General features: G+C 44.4%; 2 protein-coding genes across 4 annotated transcripts; both read left to right on the plus strand.

Moving 5' to 3' along the window:
* The first annotated feature begins 97 nt into the window (after positions 1–97).
* xrcc3 (X-ray repair complementing defective repair in Chinese hamster cells 3) lies at positions 98–7,994 on the plus strand. 2 transcript variants are annotated; one of them, XM_031315075.2, is made up of 7 exons: positions 98–311; positions 1,016–1,153; positions 1,326–1,523; positions 2,044–2,198; positions 7,069–7,281; positions 7,449–7,483; positions 7,615–7,994. In XM_031315075.2, the coding sequence occupies exons 1-7, from the start codon at positions 257–259 to the stop codon at positions 7,862–7,864; spliced, it is 1,044 nt and encodes a 347-aa protein (XP_031170935.1). In that variant the 5' UTR covers positions 98–256; the 3' UTR covers positions 7,865–7,994. The 2 variants fall into 2 exon arrangements, with proteins under 2 accessions (XP_031170935.1, XP_035850901.1); XM_035995008.1 differs by lacking the exon at positions 1,326–1,523 and having other exon boundaries at positions 100–311; positions 7,615–7,991.
* Positions 7,995–9,180: 1,186 nt separating this feature from the next.
* On the plus strand, positions 9,181–19,090 carry LOC116061130 (protein Z-dependent protease inhibitor-like). Of its 2 annotated transcripts, none has more exons than XM_031315059.2 (6): positions 9,181–9,336; positions 12,652–12,948; positions 14,062–14,355; positions 14,723–14,996; positions 17,596–17,743; positions 18,706–19,090. In XM_031315059.2, exons 2-6 carry the CDS (start codon positions 12,666–12,668, stop codon positions 18,889–18,891), a joined length of 1,185 nt encoding a protein of 394 aa, XP_031170919.1. In that variant the 5' UTR covers positions 9,181–9,336; positions 12,652–12,665; the 3' UTR covers positions 18,892–19,090. The 2 variants fall into 2 exon arrangements, with proteins under 2 accessions (XP_031170919.1, XP_031170926.1); XM_031315066.1 differs by having other exon boundaries at positions 9,203–9,336; positions 12,649–12,948.
* Positions 19,091–21,507: the final 2,417 nt, after the last annotated feature.

The raw sequence follows: 21,507 nt of genomic DNA on the forward strand, positions 1-21,507 counted from the left end.
TGAAATAAAAAAGGTTACATTGTTAATATATAAGAAAATAAACTGGATTTACTTGACGTGTTACCCCCGCCGAGCCGGATAAATGGTTCCTTCCAACAGGCGGTGCGTGATGACGTTTCGTATTCTGGCGGGTATTTGGTGTGTGAAGTGGACCGGGCAGAAACGTATTAATTAGTGAATTAAAGCCGGTTTTGTGAGTTGTTGTCGCAGTGTGAGAGGGAAGCAGCGGCGGGGACAGCATGTCCCCAGCGGGGAGATGGACTGGGACCAACTGGAGCTCAACCCCAGGATCATAGCATCCGTTAGGAGAGGTAAAACAGCCTACCCTCCAGGCTTCACTCAGAAATATCACAATTCAACATTTCATCGCTTACCATCAAATGTAGTAACATTATATAACACAAACTAACACTTTGTCTTAGGCTATATGTTTTAATATTGTAATCGGCCATCATAAAGTGTATACAACTAGATGTTATGTACGTTAAATCCTCTTCCAGATGTAACGTTCAGTCCTATAACGTCGTTGTTAAGGCCGACTTAAAACCGCGAGATTTTGTACGGAGTTCCTCTAGAAGCTGAACTGTAGCTGTGTAATGAATAGGTGGCCGTGTATAGACGGAGCTCCCTTCAGATAAACCACAATTTAATGTTTTAGCGAATATTTTCAAATGTATTGACTATATAGCCATAACGGAACACATTGCCCTAAACTAGATGTTTTAGTAGTACTATCGGCGCATACTTTATCTTAAATGTCTATCGGGGAAAGATGTGTAGATTAGTTTTAACTTAACGTAGTAATGTTGGGACTTTAGTTATGTTTTGATGATGAATGCATGTACGCCAAATGTTCCTTAAGTGATGTTGATGTAGATAAGATGCCGTTAAAACGGTCAGATGTATAATGGAGTTTGGTTGGAGAGTTCAGTTGTAAGATGTGAAATGTAAGCCGTGTGCCGCTCTGTGGTGTTTCCGTTGCCATGGTTGCCTTGTTGCCCCCCCCCCCTTTCAGTGAAACTGAAGTCCGTGCGCGAGGCGTTGTGTGTTTCCGGTCCAGACCTGCAGAGACTCACCGGTCTGTCCCGCTCAGACGTCCAGCAGCTGCAGAGCGCCGCTGCTACGGCCTGCAGACGCCGCCCCCCCACCCCAGGTAATATAACCCCCCCCCCCACCCCAGGTAATATACCCTCCCACCCCAGGTAAGGTATACCTCCCCACATCCCCCCCACCAGTCAGATATACCCCCCCACCCCAGGTAAGATATACATAGATGAGTAATGATGTGACAGCATGCACTAACTTGTGTGTGTGTGTGTGTGTAGCCGTCCTACTGCAGCGTGGAGAGTGCGGCCTCAGACTGAGCGTGGGCTGTCCCGTCCTAGACGAGCTGCTGCGGGGGGGTCTGCCTGTGGGGGGCGTCACTGAGCTGTGTGGAGAGAGCGGAGCGGGGAAGACTCAGCTGGCTCTGCAGCTCTGCCTGTCGGTCCAGTACCCAGCACAGTACGGAGGGCTGGACTCAGGTCAGTCAACGTTACCCTGTATCACCACTGATGGTAGTGTCTGCTCTGTGTTGTGTTAGACTAACAGCTGTCTGATGGTGGTGTCTGCTCTGTGTTGTGGTAAACTAACAGCTGTCCTGTAGGAGTGCTGCATTCGCTGCTGGTCTGTAACTCTGTGTGTCCTGTAGGAGCGCTGCATTCGCTGCTGGTCTGTAACTCTGTGTGTCTATAGGGGCGGTGCATTCGCTGCCGGTCTGTAACTCTGTGTGTCTATAGGGGCGGTGCGTTCGCTGCCGGTCTGTAACTCTGTGTGTCCCGTAGGGGCGGTGCGTTCCCTGCCGGTCTGTAACTATGTGTGTCTATAAGGGCGGTGCGTTCGCTGCCGGTCTGTAACTCTGTGTGTCTATAGGGGCGGTGCGTTCGCTGCCGGTCTGTAACTCTGTGTGTCTGTAGGAGCGGTGCGTTCGCTGCCGGTCTGTAACTCTGTGTGTCTGTAGGAGCGGTGCGTTCGCTGCCGGTCTGTAACTCTGTGTGTCTGTAGGAGCGGTGTATATCTGCACGGAGGACTCGTTCCCTATCCGGCGCCTGCAGCAGCTGATCCTGGGTCAGTCTTCTCTGCGTCCTGACGTCCCGCTGGATCTGATCAGCCGCCGGGGCTTCAGCGACCACGTCTACGTGGAGCACGCCGCTGACCTGGTGAGTCTCAGACACACCGAACACGCTCGCCGTTTTACCGCCACCGTGAGGTGTGGGAGCAACACCGAATCATTCCCTCCAGAACAACGTCATTATGTGATCTCATAATTCAACGCATAATCAGCCAAAGTCCGCAAAGTGCAGCGTGTTTGAAAAAAATGCGGCCCGCATTTTTTCAAACACGCTGCACTTTCGCCGCATAAACTGCCGATTTCCGCACGAATATGCGGGGCTTGCATGATTTCATAATCCCCGCATTTCTGTTGCAAAAAAGTTCCATATATCTTAGCAGAAAGTTGAAAAATGTTGCGTTTACTTCACACAAGAGCAGCCATTTTCCCCTGTTGCCATGGGAACGTTATGAAGTGACGTAATTACGCGACGTGAACATCATCGAAAAACTGCAAACCCCGCTAACAGTAAAGACTATGGTATAACAGTGAAGACGATGGTATAACAATGAAGACTATGGTGTAACAGTGAAGACGATGGTGTAACAGTGAGTATAACAGTGAAGACTATGGTGTAACAGTGAGTATAACCGTGAAGACTATGGTGTAACAGTGAAGACTATGGTATTACAGTGAAGACTATGGTATAACAATGAAGACTATGGTATAACAGTGAGTATAACAGTGAAGACTATGGTGTAACAGTGAAGACTATGGTGTAACAGTGAAGACTATGGTATTACAGTGAAGACTATGGTGTAACAGTGAAGACTATGGTATTACAGTGAAGACTATGGTATAACAATGAAGACTATGGTATAACAGTGAGTATAACAGTGAAGACTATGGTATAACAATGAAGACTATGGTATAACAGTGAGTATAACAGTGAAGACTATGGTGTAACAGTGAAGACTATGGTGTAACAGTGAAGACTATGGTATTACAGTGAAGACGATGGTGTAACAGTGAAGACGATGGTGTAACAGTGAAGACGATGGTGTAACAGTGAAGACGATGGTGTAACAGTGAGTATAACAGTGAAGACTATGGTGTTACAGTGAAGACTATGGTGTTACAGTGAAGACTATGGTGTTACAGTGAAGACTATGGTGTAACAGTGAAGACTATGGTGTAACAGTGAAGACGATGGTATAACAGTGAGTATAACAGTGAAGACGATGGTATAACAGTGAAGACTATGGTGTAACAGTGAGTATAACAGTGAAGACTATGGTGTAACAGTGAAGACTATGGTGTAACAGTGAGTATAACAGTGAAGACTATGGTGTAACAGTGAAGACTATGGTATAACAGTGAGTATAACAGTGAAGACTATGGTGTAACAGTGAAGACTATGGTGTAACAGTGAAGACTATGGTGTAACAGTGAATACTATGGTATAACAGTGAGTATAACAGTGAAGACTATGGTGTAACAGTGAAGACTATGGTATAACAGTGAGTATAACAGTGAAGACTATGGTGTAACAGTGAAGACTATGGTATTACAGTGAGTATAACAGTGAAGACTGGTATAACAGTGAAGACTATGGTATTACAGTGAAGACTATGGTATAACAATGAAGACTATGGTATAACAGTGAGTATAACAGTGAAGACTATGGTGTAACAGTGAAGACTATGGTGTAACAGTGAAGACTATGGTATTACAGTGAAGACGATGGTGTAACAGTGAAGACGATGGTGTAACAGTGAGTATAACAGTGAAGACTATGGTGTTACAGTGAAGACTATGGTGTTACAGTGAAGACTATGGTGTTACAGTGAAGACTATGGTGTAACAGTGAAGACGATGGTGTAACAGTGAGTATAACAGTGAAGACGATGGTATAACAGTGAGTATAACAGTGAAGACTATGGTGTAACAGTGAAGACGATGGTATAACAGTGAGTATAACAGTGAAGACTATGGTGTAACAGTGAGTATAACAGTGAAGACTATGGTGTAACAGTGAAGACTATGGTGTAACAGTGAAGACGATGGTATAACAGTGAGTATAACAGTGAAGACTATGGTGTAACAGTGAAGACTATGGTGTAACAGTGAAGACGGTGGTATAACAGTGAGTATAACAGTGAAGACTATGGTGTAACAGTGAGTATAACAGTGAAGACTATGGTGTAACAGTGAAGACTGGTATAACAGTGAAGACTATGGTGTAACAGTGAAGACTATGGTATTACAGTGAGTATAACAGTGAAGACTGGTATAACAGTGAAGACTATGGTATTACAGTGAAGACTATGGTATAACAATGAAGACTATGGTATAACAGTGAGTATAACAGTGAAGACTATGGTGTAACAGTGAAGACTATGGTGTAACAGTGAAGACTATGGTGTTACAGTGAAGACTATGGTGTTACAGTGAAGACTATGGTGTAACAGTGAAGACTATGGTATTACAGTGAAGACTATGGTGTAACAGTGAAGACGATGGTGTAACAGTGAAGACGATGGTGTAACAGTGAAGACGATGGTGTAACAGTGAAGACGATGGTGTAACAGTGAAGACGATGGTGTAACAGTGAGTATAACAGTGAAGACTATGGTGTAACAGTGAAGACTATGGTGTAACAGTGAAGACGATGGTGTAACAGTGAGTATAACAGTGAAGACGATGGTATAACAGTGAGTATAACAGTGAAGACTATGGTGTAACAGTGAGTATAACAGTAAAGACTATGGTGTAACAGTGAAGACTATGGTGTAACAGTGAAGACTATGGTGTAACAGTGAAGACTATGGTGTAACAGTGAAGACTATGGTGTAACAGTGAAGACTATGGTGTAACAGTGAAGACTATGGTGTAACAGTGAAGACTATGGTGTAACAGTGAAGACTATGGTGTAACAGTGAAGACTATGGTGTAACAGTGAAGACTATGGTATTACAGTGAGTATAACAGTGAAGACTGGTATAACAGTGAAGACTATGGTATTACAGTGAAGACTATGGTATAACAATGAAGACTATGGTATAACAGTGAATATAACAGTGAAGACTATGGTGTAACAGTGAAGACTATGGTATTACAGTGAAGACTATGGTGTTACAGTGAAGACTATGGTGTAACAGTGAAGACTATGGTATAACAATGAAGACTATGGTATAACAGTGAGTATAACAGTGAAGACGATGGTGTAACAGTGAAGACGATGGTGTAACAGTGAAGACGATGGTGTAACAGTGAAGACGATGGTGTAACAGTGAAGACGATGGTGTAACAGTGAAGACGATGATGTAACAGTGAGTATAACAGTGAAGACTATGGTGTTACAGTGAAGACTATGGTGTTACAGTGAAGACGATGGTGTTACAGTGAAGACGATGGTGTAACAGTGAAGACGATGGTGTAACAGTGAAGACGATGGTGTAACAGTGAGTATAACAGTGAAGACTATGGTGTAACAGTGAGTATAACAGTGAAGACTATGGTGTAACAGTGAAGACGATGGTATAACAGTGAGTATAACAGTGAAGACTATGGTGTAACAGTGAAGACTATGGTGTAACAGTGAAGACTATGGTGTAACAGTGAGTGTAACAGTGAGGACTATGGTATAACAGTGAGTGTAACAGTGAGGACTATGGTATAACAGTGAGTGTAACAGTGAGGACTATGGTGTAACAGTGAAGACTATGGTGTAACAGTGAGTGTAACAGTGAGGACTATGGTATAACAGTGAGTGTAACAGTGAGGACTATGGTATAACAGTGAGTGTAACAGTGAAGACTGGTATAACAGTGAGTAGAACAGTGAAGACGATGGTGTAACAGTGAAGACGATGGTATAACAGTGAGTATAACAGTGAAGACGATGGTATAACAGTGAGTATAACAGTGAAGACTATGGTGTAACAGTGAAGACGATGGTATAACAGTGAGTATAACAGTGAAGACTATGGTGTAACAGTGAAGACTATGGTGTAACAGTGAAGACTATGGTGTAACAGTGAAGACTATGGTGTAACAGTGAAGACTATGGTGTAACAGTGAAGACTATGGTGTAACAGTGAGTGTAACAGTGAGGACTATGGTATAACAGTGAGTGTAACAGTGAAGACTATGGTATAACAGTGAGTGTAACAGTGAGGACTATGGTATAACAGTGAGTGTAACAGTGAAGACTGGTATAACAGTGAGTATAACAGTGAAGACGATGGTGTAACAGTGAAGACGATGGTGTAACAGTGAGTATAACAGTGAAGACTATGGTGTAACAGTGAGTATAACAGTGAAGACGATGGTGTAACAGTGAGTATAACAGTGAAGACTATGGTGTAACAGTGAGTATAACAGTGAAGACTATGGTGTAACAGTGAGTATAACAGTGAAGACTATTGTGTAACAGTGAGTATAACAGTGAAGACTATGGTGTAACAGTGAAGACTATGGTGTAACAGTGAAGACTATGGTGTAACAGTGAGTGTAACAGTGAGGACTATGGTATAACAGTGAGTGTAACAGTGAGGACTATGGTATAACAGTGAGTGTAACAGTGAAGACTGGTATAACAGTGAGTATAACAGTGAGGACGATGGTGTAACAGTGAAGACGATGGTGTAACAGTGAAGACGATGGTGTAACAGTGAAGACGATGGTGTAACAGTGAAGACGATGGTATAACAGTGAGTGTAACAGTGAAGACTATGGTGTAACAGTGAAGACGATGGTATAACAGTGAGTATAACAGTGAAGACTATGGTATAACAGTGAGTATAACAGTGAAGACTATGGTGTAACAGTGAAGACTATGGTGTAACAGTGAGGACTATGGTGTAACAGTGAGGACTATGGTGTAACAGTGAGGACTATGGTGTAACAGTGAGGACTATGGTGTAACAGTGAAGACTATGGTGTAACAGTGTTGAGTGATTGTGCGTCTCCCTGCAGGGCGCCCTGCAGGTGTGTCTGTCTCGCCGCGTCCCGCTGCTGCTGGCTCGCCGTCACGTACGCCTCCTGGTGGTGGACTCGGTGGCCGCGCTGTTCAGGTCGGAGTTCCTGGCTTCTGATTGGCTAGAGAGGAGCAAACAGCTGATCAGCTTCTCACACACACTGCACACGCTGAGCCTGGAGTTCAACACACCTGTTCTCTGTATCAACCAGGTAACACACACACACACACACACACACTTTTATTTATATATATACACACACACACACAGAGACACACACACTCTCTCACCTGTCCTCTGTCTCTCTCACCTGTCCTCTGTCTCTCTCACCTGTCCTGTGTCTCTGTCTCTCTCACCTGTCCTGTGTGTGTGTTTCAGGTGACGGATGTTTTCGGCTCTGATGACAGTTTGGGGTAAAGTTACCGTTTTCTCTCTGAGATTGATGAAGAATGTGCATCAGCCAGACCAGCGTCTGTGAATATTTCAGCGTATTTAAGGAGTGTTTTCAGACTGATGTGATGAGCGGTGTCTCTGTGTGTCTCAGGCCTGTGTCTGGCGCCGTGTCCCCGGCTCTGGGGCTGGCCTGGGCCAATCAGGTGATGGTTCGGCTGATGATGCGGCGTCTCCAGGGGACGGTTGCCCGGGGCGACCAGAGCAGCGCCCTCCGCAGGCTGGAGGTGGCGTTCGCTCCACATCTGGCCCGGGACGGGCGAAATGCCGCCGTCTGGAGGGAAGGCGTCCTAGGAGTGGACGGCTCAGACAGATGTGTTATAACACAGACAGATGTGTTATAACACACAGAGGGATGTGTTATAACAGATGTGTTATTTCGTAACTTGTTTTTTACGTTTTTTGTAATTTTGTTTTTTACGTATTTCGTAATTGTTTCCGATGTCTTTGTCGACTGTTTTCTGCACTTTTTTTGAAGTTTTTGTCGTATCGATGTTCTTCTTCAAATGCTATAAAACAGAATAAAACGCCCAAACCCAGTGAGAGTCGTGAGCTGGTGAGTTATTATAATATATTTTAACGTGTGAGAGAGTACGGAAACATCCACGTTATTTTATTTTGAAGATTTATAATAAGAAACTTTATGAAACTGGGTCAGATTTGACCTGAAGACAACAGGAGAGCGGAGATGATCTCAGCAGGTCAGGGCTGGCTGCTTAATGTTCCTGTCTCTGACAGTTATTCAGATTCATTCTTCTGATTTTATCTGATTTATTATGATTTTATCTGATTATGATTTTATGGATGTGTTTTATTGTCTGAATTGATTTTGAGATCTTTAAATAAAGTTTTCTGGTTTAAACCTCCTTTTATTTAAACAGACAGGCCCCACACACAACCCGTAGATCCTATGGCGCCATTTTGATGGCCCCCGTTATCTCCTTACATATACCTACGCTCTCCGTCTCTGCTAGATTGGGAATGATTGAGATTTCTCTTGGCACAGCTACCAGAAGACTTCCAACTTTCAGACAGGTTGCTCACGTCACATCTACGTCTTCAAGCTCAGTTGGAGGCTGCTCAGTAACGCTCAGCCATCACCGGGAAAGAGACTTCACTGGTCTCCGTCCAGAGACACGGGACCTGCTGCTCCATTATATATACTGACTATGCACACAACACCATGACGTCAGGCTGCTGGCTCTGCGCCTGCGCGGTAAGGTTCTGAGACGGCGCTTTCAAAATAAAAGCATGAACTGAAACGTTTATATTTTGTTTATTTATTTAACGTGTTTGTTTCAGCCTGATTACTTGAGCTGTGTTTAACTGTTTTTAAATTAATTTTGTTTATAAATGTTGAGGAAATGTGAAATTTGTCAAAGTTCTGAAATCTCCATGACAACGGAGTGATAGAAACAGGTGAGGAGTTTTCAGAATGAATGAATTATTAAAAGATTAAATAGTTTGAGTTCATGTTAAATTAAACGTTTTCATGAAGAAGTTTATTTAAAAATAATCATTTAAAAATAGTTGTATCCAACATGAATGTTTAAGTGTTTATCTGACATTTTGGTTCTGTTGCCTGGCAACCACTTGACTGTGTTCATCCGTATTTTATTTGTTTGTGTGAAATTAAATCAATCACTTTGTTTTTCTGAACGCTGCAGACACGGGACTCTTATTTTGAAAAGCAGTGACCGGAAGTGATGCTGAGGGCGATCGGGAGCGAGCTGGATGTTGATGCGCAGCTCGTGAAGCTTTAGATCAGAAAAACGTCTCAAAATATCAGAAAACCAGAAGATCAACAGAACTAAAGGTCAGAAACTCTTTCTCTTCTTTCTCTTCGGCTCGGCTCGGTTCTGCTCGGCTGTCTCCGGCTGCTGATCAGCTGTTTACCATCATTACATCACTGATATGTTCCCTGATCGATTAGACAGCAGATGTGCTCTGATCTGCGCAGACTCCGTGTGTCTCTGGCTTTCTAACTGCGTGCTCCTAAACATTATATATTAATAATTTATTAATTTCTCCAGGTTCATCATGACGTCATTACGTCGGACCATCTCCTCTTATATCATAAATGCTGTTTAGCTTCAGGCTAAAAACGATCTTTAATTCATAGATTTGTGTCTCTTTATCTCCCTAACATGACATCTTTCAGACTCTGTGTCTGTAGATTTCTCCCAAAATTCACCAAAAGATAGCTTTTAATAATGCCTCATCTGGATATTTAAACATTTAGACTTAGACCAGCCGGTCGGATCCATTAGTCTGCAGATTATTTTCTAGAAAATGTCAGAAAAAAGTGAAAAAATATCCAAAAAGTGTAATTTAAATATTTCTTATATACAGTCATGTGAACAAATTAGGACACCCATGCTAAAGTTGACTAAAAAGAGGAATAAAAAATCATCTTTAGGAAATTGATCTTAATGCCTTAATTAAAAAAATGAGGAAGAATCCAATCTTTAAGGACACCAATTTTCTTTGTGAATGAATAATGTATCGTAAATAAATAAATGTTCTTCCTTAAAATACAGGGGCCATAAGTCAGTCCACCCCTATGTTAAATTCCCATAGAGGCAGGCAGACTTTTATTTTGAAAGGCCAGTTATTTCATGGATCCAGGATACTATGCATCCTGATAAAGTTCCCTTGGCCCCCACATCATCACATACCCTTCACCATACCCCCACATCATCACATACCCTTCACCATACCCCACATCATCACATACCCTTCACCATACCCCCACATCATCACATACCCTTCACCATACCCCACATCATCACATACCCTTCACCATACCCCCACATCATCACATACCCTTCACCATACCCCACATCATCACATACCCTTCACCATACCCCACATCATCACATACCCTTCACCATACCCCACATCATCACATACCCTTCACCATACCCCACATCATCACATACCCTTCACCATACCCCCACATCATCACATACCCTTCACCATACCCCACATCATCACATACCCTTCACCATACCCCCACATCATCACATACCCTTCACCATACCCCCACATCATCACATACCCTTCACCATACCCCACATCATCACATACCCTTCACCATACCCCACATCATCACATACCCTTCACCATACCCCACATCATCACATACCCTTCACCATACCCCACATCATCACATACCCTTCACCATACCCCACATCATCACATACCCTTCACCATACCCCCACATCATCACATACCCTTCACCATACCCCACATCATCACATACCCTTCACCATACCCCACATCATCACATACCCTTCACCATACCCCACATCATCACATACCCTTCACCATACCCCACATCATCACATACCCTTCACCATACCCCACATCATCACATACCCTTCACCATACCCCACATCATCACATACCCTTCACCATACCCCACATCATCACATACCCTTCACCATACCCCCACATCATCACATACCCTTCACCATACCCCCACATCATCACATACCCTTCACCATACCCCACATCATCACATACCCTTCACCATACCCCACCTCATCACATACCCTTCACCATACCCCCACATCATCACATACCCTTCACCATACCCCCACATCATCACATACCCTTCACCATACCCCACATCATCACATACCCTTCACCATACCCCCACATCATCACATACCCTTCACCATACCCCACATCATCACATACCCTTCACCATACCCCACATCATCACATACCCTTCACCATACCCCCACATCATCACATACTTATGGACTTATGGCCCCTGTATTTTAAGGAAGAACATTTATTTATTTACGATACATTATTCATTCACAAAGAAAATTGGAGTCCTTAAAGATTGGATTTTTCATAATTTCTTTAATTAAGGCATTAAGATCAATTTCCAAAAGATGATTTTTTTATTCCTCTTTTTAGTCAACTTTAGCATGGGTGTCCTAATTTTTTCACATGACTGTATATGCAATATATATATATATATATATATATATATATATATATATATATATATATATATATATATTGCATTAATCGCCAAATTTCTATATGTAGCAGGCCTGGCCTCAGTACCGGTTACCTGCGTTGTGTCTGACCAGGTAACCGGCCTGGCGTCAGCACCGGTTCATCGGCGACCTGACAGCTGCTGGTTAGTAAATACGCAGGAACACCAAAAACGGGAGGAAGCGTGGGTTAATATGTGGATTGATACTGGGATGTCTACACAACTGTGAGACTCGATTGACTTCAAAAAGTTCGCCACTTTACTCGAACCAAAGTTGAAAACACCTGTTGATGTCTGTCTTCTTTAGTCTGTTGGCTATTTAGGTTTTTTTCCTGGAACACGTCACTTACACATTTTGCTCTTACTGCTGCGTCTTGTGTAGACTGTTTACATATTTATGACCTTATGTAGGCTACATTTTATTTACTGGTGTTATTGTTGAATACATTGTGAATACATATTTCCAAAATTGTATAATGTTTTTGTTGAGTTATTATTACACAATACTTTTTCTGACCTTTTTGAATCCCCCGACAAATAACCCATATTACACAAAAAGACTAAAACTAATAAAAACTAAACTAAAACTAAGCATTTTCAAAAAATAAAAACTAAACTAAACTAGCAAACCCGCAATAAAAACTAATTAAAACTAAATTGAATTTGAAAACAAAAAGTCAAAACAAAATAAAAATAAAAACTAATGAAAAATGCAAAACTATAATAACCTTGGTTGCAACAGTGTGAAAATGTGAAAAAAACTACAAAGTTTGCTTAGGCCAAAAAGAACGTTAATCTTGCGCTAAAAAAATTGACGCCGTTAAAATGGGTTTGCGTTAACGCCGTTAATAACGCGTTTAACTGACAGCACTAATATTTATATATATATATATATATATATATATATATATATATATATATATATATATATATTCAGACTTGTGTCTGTAGATTTCTCCTAAGTTCATGCCTCATTTACATATTCATACATACATTATAGAAAACTAGTCTTAATGTCAGTAATAATCTGCTGATATCTGTTGGTTAAATGTTTCCCTGCAGTGTCTCCTCTTATTAAATGAGAATAAATAAATGTGTGTTCTGGCCCAGCAGAGGGCGCTGTGACCATGCCTCCCTGTGCTGCTCTCTCATTGGTCGGCCTGCTCCTGCTAACTCTGGTCTCCTCCGAGCCCGCCGACTCCTCCCTGGACGATCTGACCAATAGGAATGCAGACTTCGGCGCGAGGCTGTACCGAGCCGTCTGCAGCCGGACCGACGACAACGTCTTCCTGTCAACGTTCACGCTGTCGGCCGCGCTGCTGGCGCTGCTCAGCGCCGCCAACGGGTCGACCCAGGAACAGCTGCTGCAGGGACTCACTCTCACCGGACTGGACCCGCAGACACTGCCAGGTGGGTCAGGGGTCAGATACACTGCCAGGTGGGTCAGGGGTCAGATACACTGCCAGGTGGGTCAGGGGTTAAGTATTCTAATTCAAAAGGAATACAGGTTGCAATAGGACAAAGAATTATCAACTCAAAACTAATGATCCTGATGGTAAATATGGCTTTTATCTGTGTAAATATCTCATGTTAGCAAACAAAGATGATGAGTGAAGCAAATCTAGCAGACACCTGCATATTTTACAAGCATTAGGCTGGTGGATAGTGCTAGTTTATAACCCTGCTGTGTTGTTACAAGCATTAGTCTGGTGGATGGTGCTAGTTTATAACCCTGCTGTGTTGTTACAAGCATTAGTCTGGTGGATGGTGCTAGTTTATAACCCTGCTGTGTTGTTACAAGCATTAGTCTGGTGGATGGTGCTAGTTTATAACCCTGCTGTGTTGTTACAAGCATTAGGCTGGTGGATGGTGCTAGTTTATAACCCTGCTGTGTTGTTACAAGCATTAGGCTGGTGGATGGTGCTAATATATAACCCTGCTGTGTTGAAGGGGAGTGCAAGGATGGGTGGTGTCCGGCTGATTGTAGTGGGCTGGTCTACGGGTGGTGGGCTGGTCTAGGTGGTGTCAGGCTGATTGTGGTGGGCTGGTCTAGGTGGTGTCCGGCTGATTGTGGTGGACTGGTCTAGGTGGTGTCTGGCTGATTGTGATGGGCTGGTCTAGGTGGTGTCAGGCTGATTGTGGTGGACTGGTCTAGGTGGTGTCTGGCTGATTGTGGTGTGCTGGTCTAGGTGGTGTCCGGCTGATTGTGGTGGGCTGGTCTAGGTGGTGTCTGGCTGATTGTGGTGGACTAGTCTGGGTGGTGTCTGGCTGATTGTGGTGCGCTGGTCTAGGTGGTGTCCGACTGATTGTGGTGGGCTGGTCTAGGTGGTGTCTGGCTGATTGTGGTGGACTGGTCTGGGTGGTGTCTGGCTGATTGTGGTGCGCTGGTCTACGGGTGGGGGGCTGGTCTAGGTGGTGTCTGGCTGATTGTGGTGCGCTGGTCTACGGGTGGGGGGCTGGTCTAGTTCAGACAGTAGGTGTGTTTGATGTAATCTATAAACGGCGGTTCTCTCTTGTTCTCAGATCTGTTCCAGACTCTGAGTGCCGGCGTGCAGCAGGGCAGCGCCGCCATGACCCTGAAGCAAGGCGTGGCCGTGTTTCCGGCACAAGGCGTCCAGGTGTCTCCGTCCTACCTGGACCTGCTGCAGACCAAGTTCGGCGGCAGCGTGATGAATGTGGCGTACGCGGCTCCGCCAGAGGCCGCCGAAGCCATCAACCTGTGGGCGGAGGAGATGACTGGAGACCAGGTCCAGGAACTGGTGCCCGACCCAGAGCCCCAGACCCAGCTGCTGCTCGCCACTGCTGCCGCATACAACGGTAACTAGGGGGGGGGTCACAGGGGGGGTTACGGGAGGGGGTTATACCAGGGTAACTATCATCTGTCTGGGGGGGGTCACAGGGGGGCTTATACCAGGGTAACTATCATCTGTCTGGGGGGGGGGTCACGGGGGGGGTCATACCAGGGTAACTATCATCTGTCCTGGGGGGGATCACAGGGGGGTCATACCAGGGTAACTATCATCTGTCTGGGGGGGTCACACCAGGGTAACTATCATCTGTCTGGGGGGGTCACAGGGGGGTCATACCAGGGTAACTATCATCTGTCTGGGGGGATCACGGGGGGGTCATTTTATAACTCTTCTGTCTGTATAAATAAAGTTTGATTGTATTTTGTCTCTTGCAGTGAGGTTCAGTCCGTCCTTTAACGAGTCCTTGACTCAGGACGAGCGTTTCTACGTGGGAAAGTATCACGTGGTCATGGTTCCCATGATGTTCCGGGCTGATAAGTACTTCCTGGCGTACGACCGCTCGCTGAAGGCCGGCGTGCTGAAGCTGCCGATGGCGGGCGGAGCGGCCATGTTGGTGGTGCTGCCGGACGAAGACGTGGACGTCACAGCAGTGGAAGAGGAAATGACCGGAGAGAAGATCCAGGCCTGGATCAGACAGCTGAAGAAGACGTGAGACTAGCTAACCCTTCCTCTCTCCTTCTTCATTCTCTCTCTATTGTTTTATAAAACTAAATTTAGTGCTGCACAATATATTGTTTTTTAAACTGTTGTCATAATATCAACTGGCGCAATATATATATGTATATTAGGGCCGGGACTCGATTAAAAAAATTAATCTAATTAATTAGAGGCTTTGTAATTAATTAATCGAAATTAATCGCATTTTAATCGGTCGGGCTAACGTCCACGCTAACTCCTATGTGTTTTGCGTTGAGGTGATATTTGAGGCTCGATGTGCTGCGGTGATACGCAAATTCCTTGTTGCATAGCTTGCACACAACCATGCTCTTGTCGACGCTTCCATCCTTTCGTTTTTTAAAACAAAATTTCCCATCCACGGGGCCAAGCAAAGCGGTCTCGTCAGCTTCTTCGTTCATGTTCACTGTGGTTTGTTGTTGTCGGAAGTCAAGAACGCTAGTTGGTGCTCCAGTATAATCGGTCCGTCGAAACTCATTCATTGAAAAACGTTCCGCGGTGCAAAAATAAGTGTGGTTAAAATTATGTTATTTATTTTTTGCGTAATTAATTAACGCGTTAAAGTCCCGGCCCTAATATATATATATATATATATATATATATATTAGGGCTGTCAAAATAATGCGTTAATTTTGATTAATTCATCTGAGAAAAAATAAATCAAATAACGCAGATTAATCCATTCCATATTGAGGTTTGACCCGGAGCCGTTCTAGCCACCATTGGACTGTAAAATGAAGGAGGGAGATGAGAATGTGCTGCCTGGATCATTAACTGGAACATTTACTTGTAAAAATCTTCTTCCTGCCAACCCTGGCTACCGAAATCTGGAGCCACTGATATGTCTGCTCTTCTCTCTGATGCTCTGAAACAGACGGCAACAAAAACACCGCTGCACGGGACGCTAGTTAACACTATACTCAACAGCAGCTAACGTTAGCCTACCGCTAGCTAGTTAACACTATACTCGACAGCAGCTAACGTTAGCCTACCGCTAGCTAGTTAACACTATACTCAACAGCAGCCAACGTTAGCCTACCGCTAGCTAGTTAACACTATACTCGACAGCAGCTAACGTTAGCCTACCGCTAGCTAGTTAACACTATACTAGACAGCAGCTAACTTTAGCCTACCGCTAGCTAATGGCTGGATTAAAAACGGTTAAAATGCTGACAGCTAACGCTAAACGGTGTAAAGTATGACTGTGTTTTACTGTAGAGGATTCAACGTAAATAAATGTTATTTTTATTGTTAGACATTATTATTAAATCATTTAATTTTGACCATATGGCCTTAGCAATAAACAAGCCGTTCTTTAATGTCACCAACTGTTGTTTAGTACCCTTTGTTTTCTTTTGTCATTGTTTTTTTAGTTCTGCCTTTTATATTCAAAAGAAAGTTGGAAATGATTTCCTTTCATTAGTTTTAAATCCAACAAGCAGTCTGTTGGATTTAACAGATTACTAAAACCAGCAGAACTGAGAACACGCTAATATCTGGTTATCTTAACTACCCTAGTTAGGGGTCCAAGCCCGAGGGGGCTCCCAGTACCAGCTACCCTGGTTAGGGGTCCAAGCCCGAGGGGGCTCCCAGTACCAACTACCCTGGTTAGGGGTCCAAGCCCGAGGGGGCTCCCAGTACAAACTACCCTAGTTAGGGGTCCAAGCCCGAGGGGGCTCCCAGTACCAGCTACCCTGGTTAGGGGTCCAAGCCCGAGGGGGCTCCCAGTACCAGCTACCCTGGTTAGGGGTCCAAGCCCGAGGGGGCTCCCAGTACCAACTACCCTAGTTAGGGGTCCAAGCCTGAGGGGGGTCCCAGTACCAACTACCCTAGTTAGGGGTCCAAGCCCGAGGGGGCTCTGATGTATTCGTAAAGATTGTTATTTTTCCGGAGGTCAAAGTGGTTCTGCAGCCTACAACGTACAAGTTACGCAAGTGAAACTTTAACGGATAGTAGAGAGTGTGATGCATGCCTTGGAAAGGAAGAATGAGACATATCCACCAGCAGGGGGCGCTATAAAAAACAAGAATGGGTTTCACCCCATAACTCCCATACCGTACATCGTACATTCAAAAACGTTACATCCCCGCGTTCCTGAATTCAGCTAAATCACGTGATATAGGCCACGCCCATTTCCGCCTAGACATTTATTGCAGTAAAATCACGATTTGTTGTAAACCTACTTTTTCGAACTCCTCCTAGGCCGTGCGTCCGATTTGTACGAAACTTGGCACATAGCATCCTCGGTTGGACCAGACTAAAAGTTATCAAAAGAATTTAGCTACGTTAAAATATACGGAAATAACGAACAAACTAATTTTTGTAGTTAGCCACCAAACACGAACATTAGGATATCTCAGCCAAATTTGCAGTTTACGACGGACCTTGCAGCTCGCGCATTGCGATATTTCCTGACGTTTGCCTCGCCGCCATCGTCGTGCGGGCTCCACGGGTTGGGGAGGCTTGGACCCCCGGTCATTACTGCTTGCAGTTCTAGTTAAAAGTTTGATCTTTGATAAAGAAATGAAATGTATTTTGAAACTAGTTTTCTGCTGTTTTATTTTGTAAACAGGAAGCTGGAGGTGCAGCTTCCTCGTTTCCTGTTGGAGCGTTCGTACTCTCTGCGGGACGTCCTGCAGACGCTCGGCATCACTCAGGTGTTTCAGGACGACGCTGACATCAGCAACATGGGCGGAGCCGAAGGACTCAAACTCACACAGGTGAGAGAGACGATAGGCTCGTTGGAGATGAGCCAGGTCTGAGCAGAGTCCATCACCGCCCAATGCATGCTGGGTAGCCTTCCTAGAGAGAAGAGGGACCCCCAGCTCTAGTTCTCTCAGAGGGATCCTCAGCTCTAGTTCCCTCAGAGGGATCCCCAGCTCTAGTTCCCTCAGAGGGACCCCCAGCTCTAGTTCTCTCAGAGGGACCCCCAGCTCTAGTTCCCTCAGAGGGACCCCCAGCTCTAGTTCTCTCAGAGGGACCCCCAGCTGTAGTTCTCTCAGAGGGACCCCCAGCTCTAGTTCCCTCAGAGGGACCCCCAGCTCTAGTTCTCTCAGAGGGACCCCCAGCTCTAGTTCCCTCAGATGGACCCCCCAGCTCTAGTTCTCTCAGAGGGACCCCCAGCTCTAGTTCTCTCAGAGGGACCCCCAGCTCTAGTTCCCTCAGAGGGACCCCCAGCTCTAGTTCTCTCAGAGGGACCCCCAGCTCTAGTTCCCCTCAGAGGGATCCCCAGCTCTAGTTCTCTCAGAGGGACCCCCAGCTCTAGTTCCCTCAGAGGGACCCCCAGCTCTAGTTCTCTCAGAGGGACCCCCAGCTCTAGTTCCCTCAGAGGGACCCCCAGCTCTAGTTCTCTCAGAGGGACCCCCAGCTCTAGTTCTCTCAGAGGGACCCCCAGCTCTAGTTCCCTCAGAGGGACCCCCAGCTCTAGTTCTCTCAGAGGGACCTCCCAGCTCTAGTTCCCCTCAGAGGGATCCCCAGCTCTAGTTCCCTCAGAGGGACCTCCCAGCTCTAGTTCCCCTCAGAGGGATCCCCAGCTCTAGTTCCCTCAGAGGGACCCCCAGCTCTAGCATTTTAAGCACCCTAAACCCACCACCCCAGCTCTAAAGCTTGTTGCTAACGGTGAGTTCTGAAGCTCGTTGCTAACGGTGTGGTCGTTGCTAACGGTGAGTTTTGTGTTTTCCAGGTTCATCACAAGTCTCGTGTGTCGGTGGCGGAGAATGATGACATCACAGCGGGAGGCGGAGCCAGCGTGTTCTCCACTCTTCCCCCCCGCCTGACGGTCAACAGACCTTTCCTCTTCATCGTGTACGAGGCGGCGAGCCGCTCCGTGCTGGCCATGGGCCGCGTCATCGACCCCTCCAGCAAATAACACCAAGGGTTCCCAACCCGAGGCTCCGGACCCCCGACGGGCCGCGAGATGAACCAAACGGGTCCCGAGACAGTTTCAAATATCTCATCGCAAACTAACGCATGGTTGTCCATAGTTAACTCGCGGTTAATGGCATTCTTTATCTGTTCTAATAAAGTTCCTTTAGTTCTGTATCGGTAACCCCCGGTTACTGCTGGTATTACCGGTATCGGTATTAGAGAGTACTGGAAGTATCAGAAAGCCTCCGATACTCCCTAAAACGCTGGTATCAGTATTAGAGAGTACTGGAGAGTACTGGAGAGTATTAGAGAGTACTGGAGAGTATTAGAGAGTATTAGAGAGTACTGGAGAGTATTAGAGAGTATTAGAGAGTACTGGAGAGTATTAGAGAGTATTAGTGAGTACTGGAGAGTACTGATAATATGCTTAACCCTCCTGTTTTCCTCGCGTCAAATTTGACCCATTTTTAAAAAGTTTCTATATCGGAACATTTGGGTTTCTTTCAACCAAATTGTCCAAATAAATAACGTGGATGGTTCCCCAAAACGCTCTTCACAAGTTAAATAAATGATCAATTCACTACTTTCATTGAATTTGGGTGTTTTAGTCAATTTTATAGCATTTGAAGAAGAAAGTTGATAAAACAACTTTGAAGAAGATTTGAAAAAGAAATCGACAAAAACATCGAAAAAATGACAAACATTTCAGAAAAATTTTGAAATACGTGGTAAAAAACAAGAAAAGCACACAAAAAATGACAAAGTGACAAAAACACTGGTCTTATGGTTTTAATTTTAAATTTGACCCAGAAAAACAATGTGCAGGTTGACAGGAAGTAAAGAAGTCCACTGGGGACAAAGTACAGTCATCAGAGTATCTGAGTGTCATGTAGTGAGCTTTAAAGTGCCCATATTATGAAAATAATCTCTTTTTCTGGGATTTGGGGAGTTATTTTGTGTCTCTGGTGCTTCATACATACTTTGATAAAACCCTCCATGCTGTTTAGAGTGAGATCCGGTTTCTGTCTTCAGTCTCTGGGTGAGCTGGTCAACATCTGCACGGCTTTCTACGTCACTAGCTGAGACGAGGGGCTAGGGGGCTAACCGTTAGCATGCTAACCCTATGCTAGCTCGTTCTCAATGGCAAAACACTGCTACAACACACACTAGTTCACCATAATTTCCAAAAGAACTACTTCCATGTCCCTGTTCTGCAGGTATTCACACAAAGTTGGAAGTACGCCCTCGTTTAGAAGAAGTCTCCCGGCTAATCCTGCCTTGTACCACTGAAGTTGGAGAAACAGCTAGCTAGCTCATGTAGTCCTTACCTAGCTACTGATCATGTGATCCTACTGAGCATGTGATCTTACCTAGCTACTGAGCATGTGATCTTACCTAGCTACTGAGCATGTGATCTTACCTAGCTACTGATCATGTGCGACTGCCAACAAAGATGTTACAGCAGTGAGAGGTCTCACTCTGTAGCTAAAACAGAGACCTGAACACAGGGTGAAAAGAGGAGCTGCAGCAATGGGCAGTACAACTAAAATATAAAACCATGTAAACCTATTCTGGTACAACCTCAAAATACAATTATGAACCTGAAAATGAGCAGAATATGAGCTCTTTAAAGCTCACATTGATTTTACATTTATTCGGCTTAGGTGCTGCCAAAAAGTATTATAATGGAAAATCAGCGTTTGCTTTGAGGTTCCCGACGGACAACAGCATTTTTACGGCACCCTAGAAAAGTGCCAATATGGTATTTTCTATATTTTCAACTTTTACGTCCGTGATCTTAAACCGCAGAGTAACATCAGACAACCTGCTTCCTGTTTACACCGCCACGCACATGCCCAGTGTGTGTGAGTGGTCATGTGATCTGTGTTATCAGACTTAATATGGACGGAGACGTGGAAAGCCAAGAAGTGCCACGAAACGACTACATTTTAATGAAAATAACATTTAAAAACACCACATTTTACACCGTTTCATTCGTCAAAAAACACCGATATTCTCTGTGCTTTTGTCAGTTTTAGTTTTTTCCCCAGAAACCTCACGGCAAACGTTGAGGCAAGTGCCGTTTCTGTGACCTTTTTCAATGTAAAAAACGCTGTTTTGTGAAAACTCACAATACCAGCAGAGAATAGCAGCGTTTTTTGATGAATAAAACGGTGTTAAAAGCAGTGTTTTTAAACGTAAATCATGTTTAAAATGTAGCTGTTTGATGGCACTCTGGGCTTTCCATACTGAGATTAGTTTGCTACTGAAAACTCGTGTGTGCACGGAGATTGTTTCTGTCTCAAAACGCAGCTTAAAAATGAAAACGTAGCCGTGTAAATGTCTCTGAGTCAGAGACACTGATGTAAATGTTGTTCTCTGACAGACAGTTATTAACTAATTATTGGCTCATTAGTAAACGTTAGCATCATTAGCTATTGTAGCAGGTGTGCTGTATATAAACTATGTAGTAAATGTACTAATATTTAAACATAACTGTGTGTAAAACATTAAACATACAATGTGAACTTCTGTGCCTGTCATCTCTCTGACACATGATGTCATCAAACATCACAGTGACATCACAATACAGATTAAAATCAAAAACACACCGACA

This window comes from Sander lucioperca, chromosome 19 (genome assembly GCF_008315115.2).
Source record: "Sander lucioperca isolate FBNREF2018 chromosome 19, SLUC_FBN_1.2, whole genome shotgun sequence".
NCBI lineage: Eukaryota > Metazoa > Chordata > Actinopteri > Perciformes > Percidae > Sander > Sander lucioperca.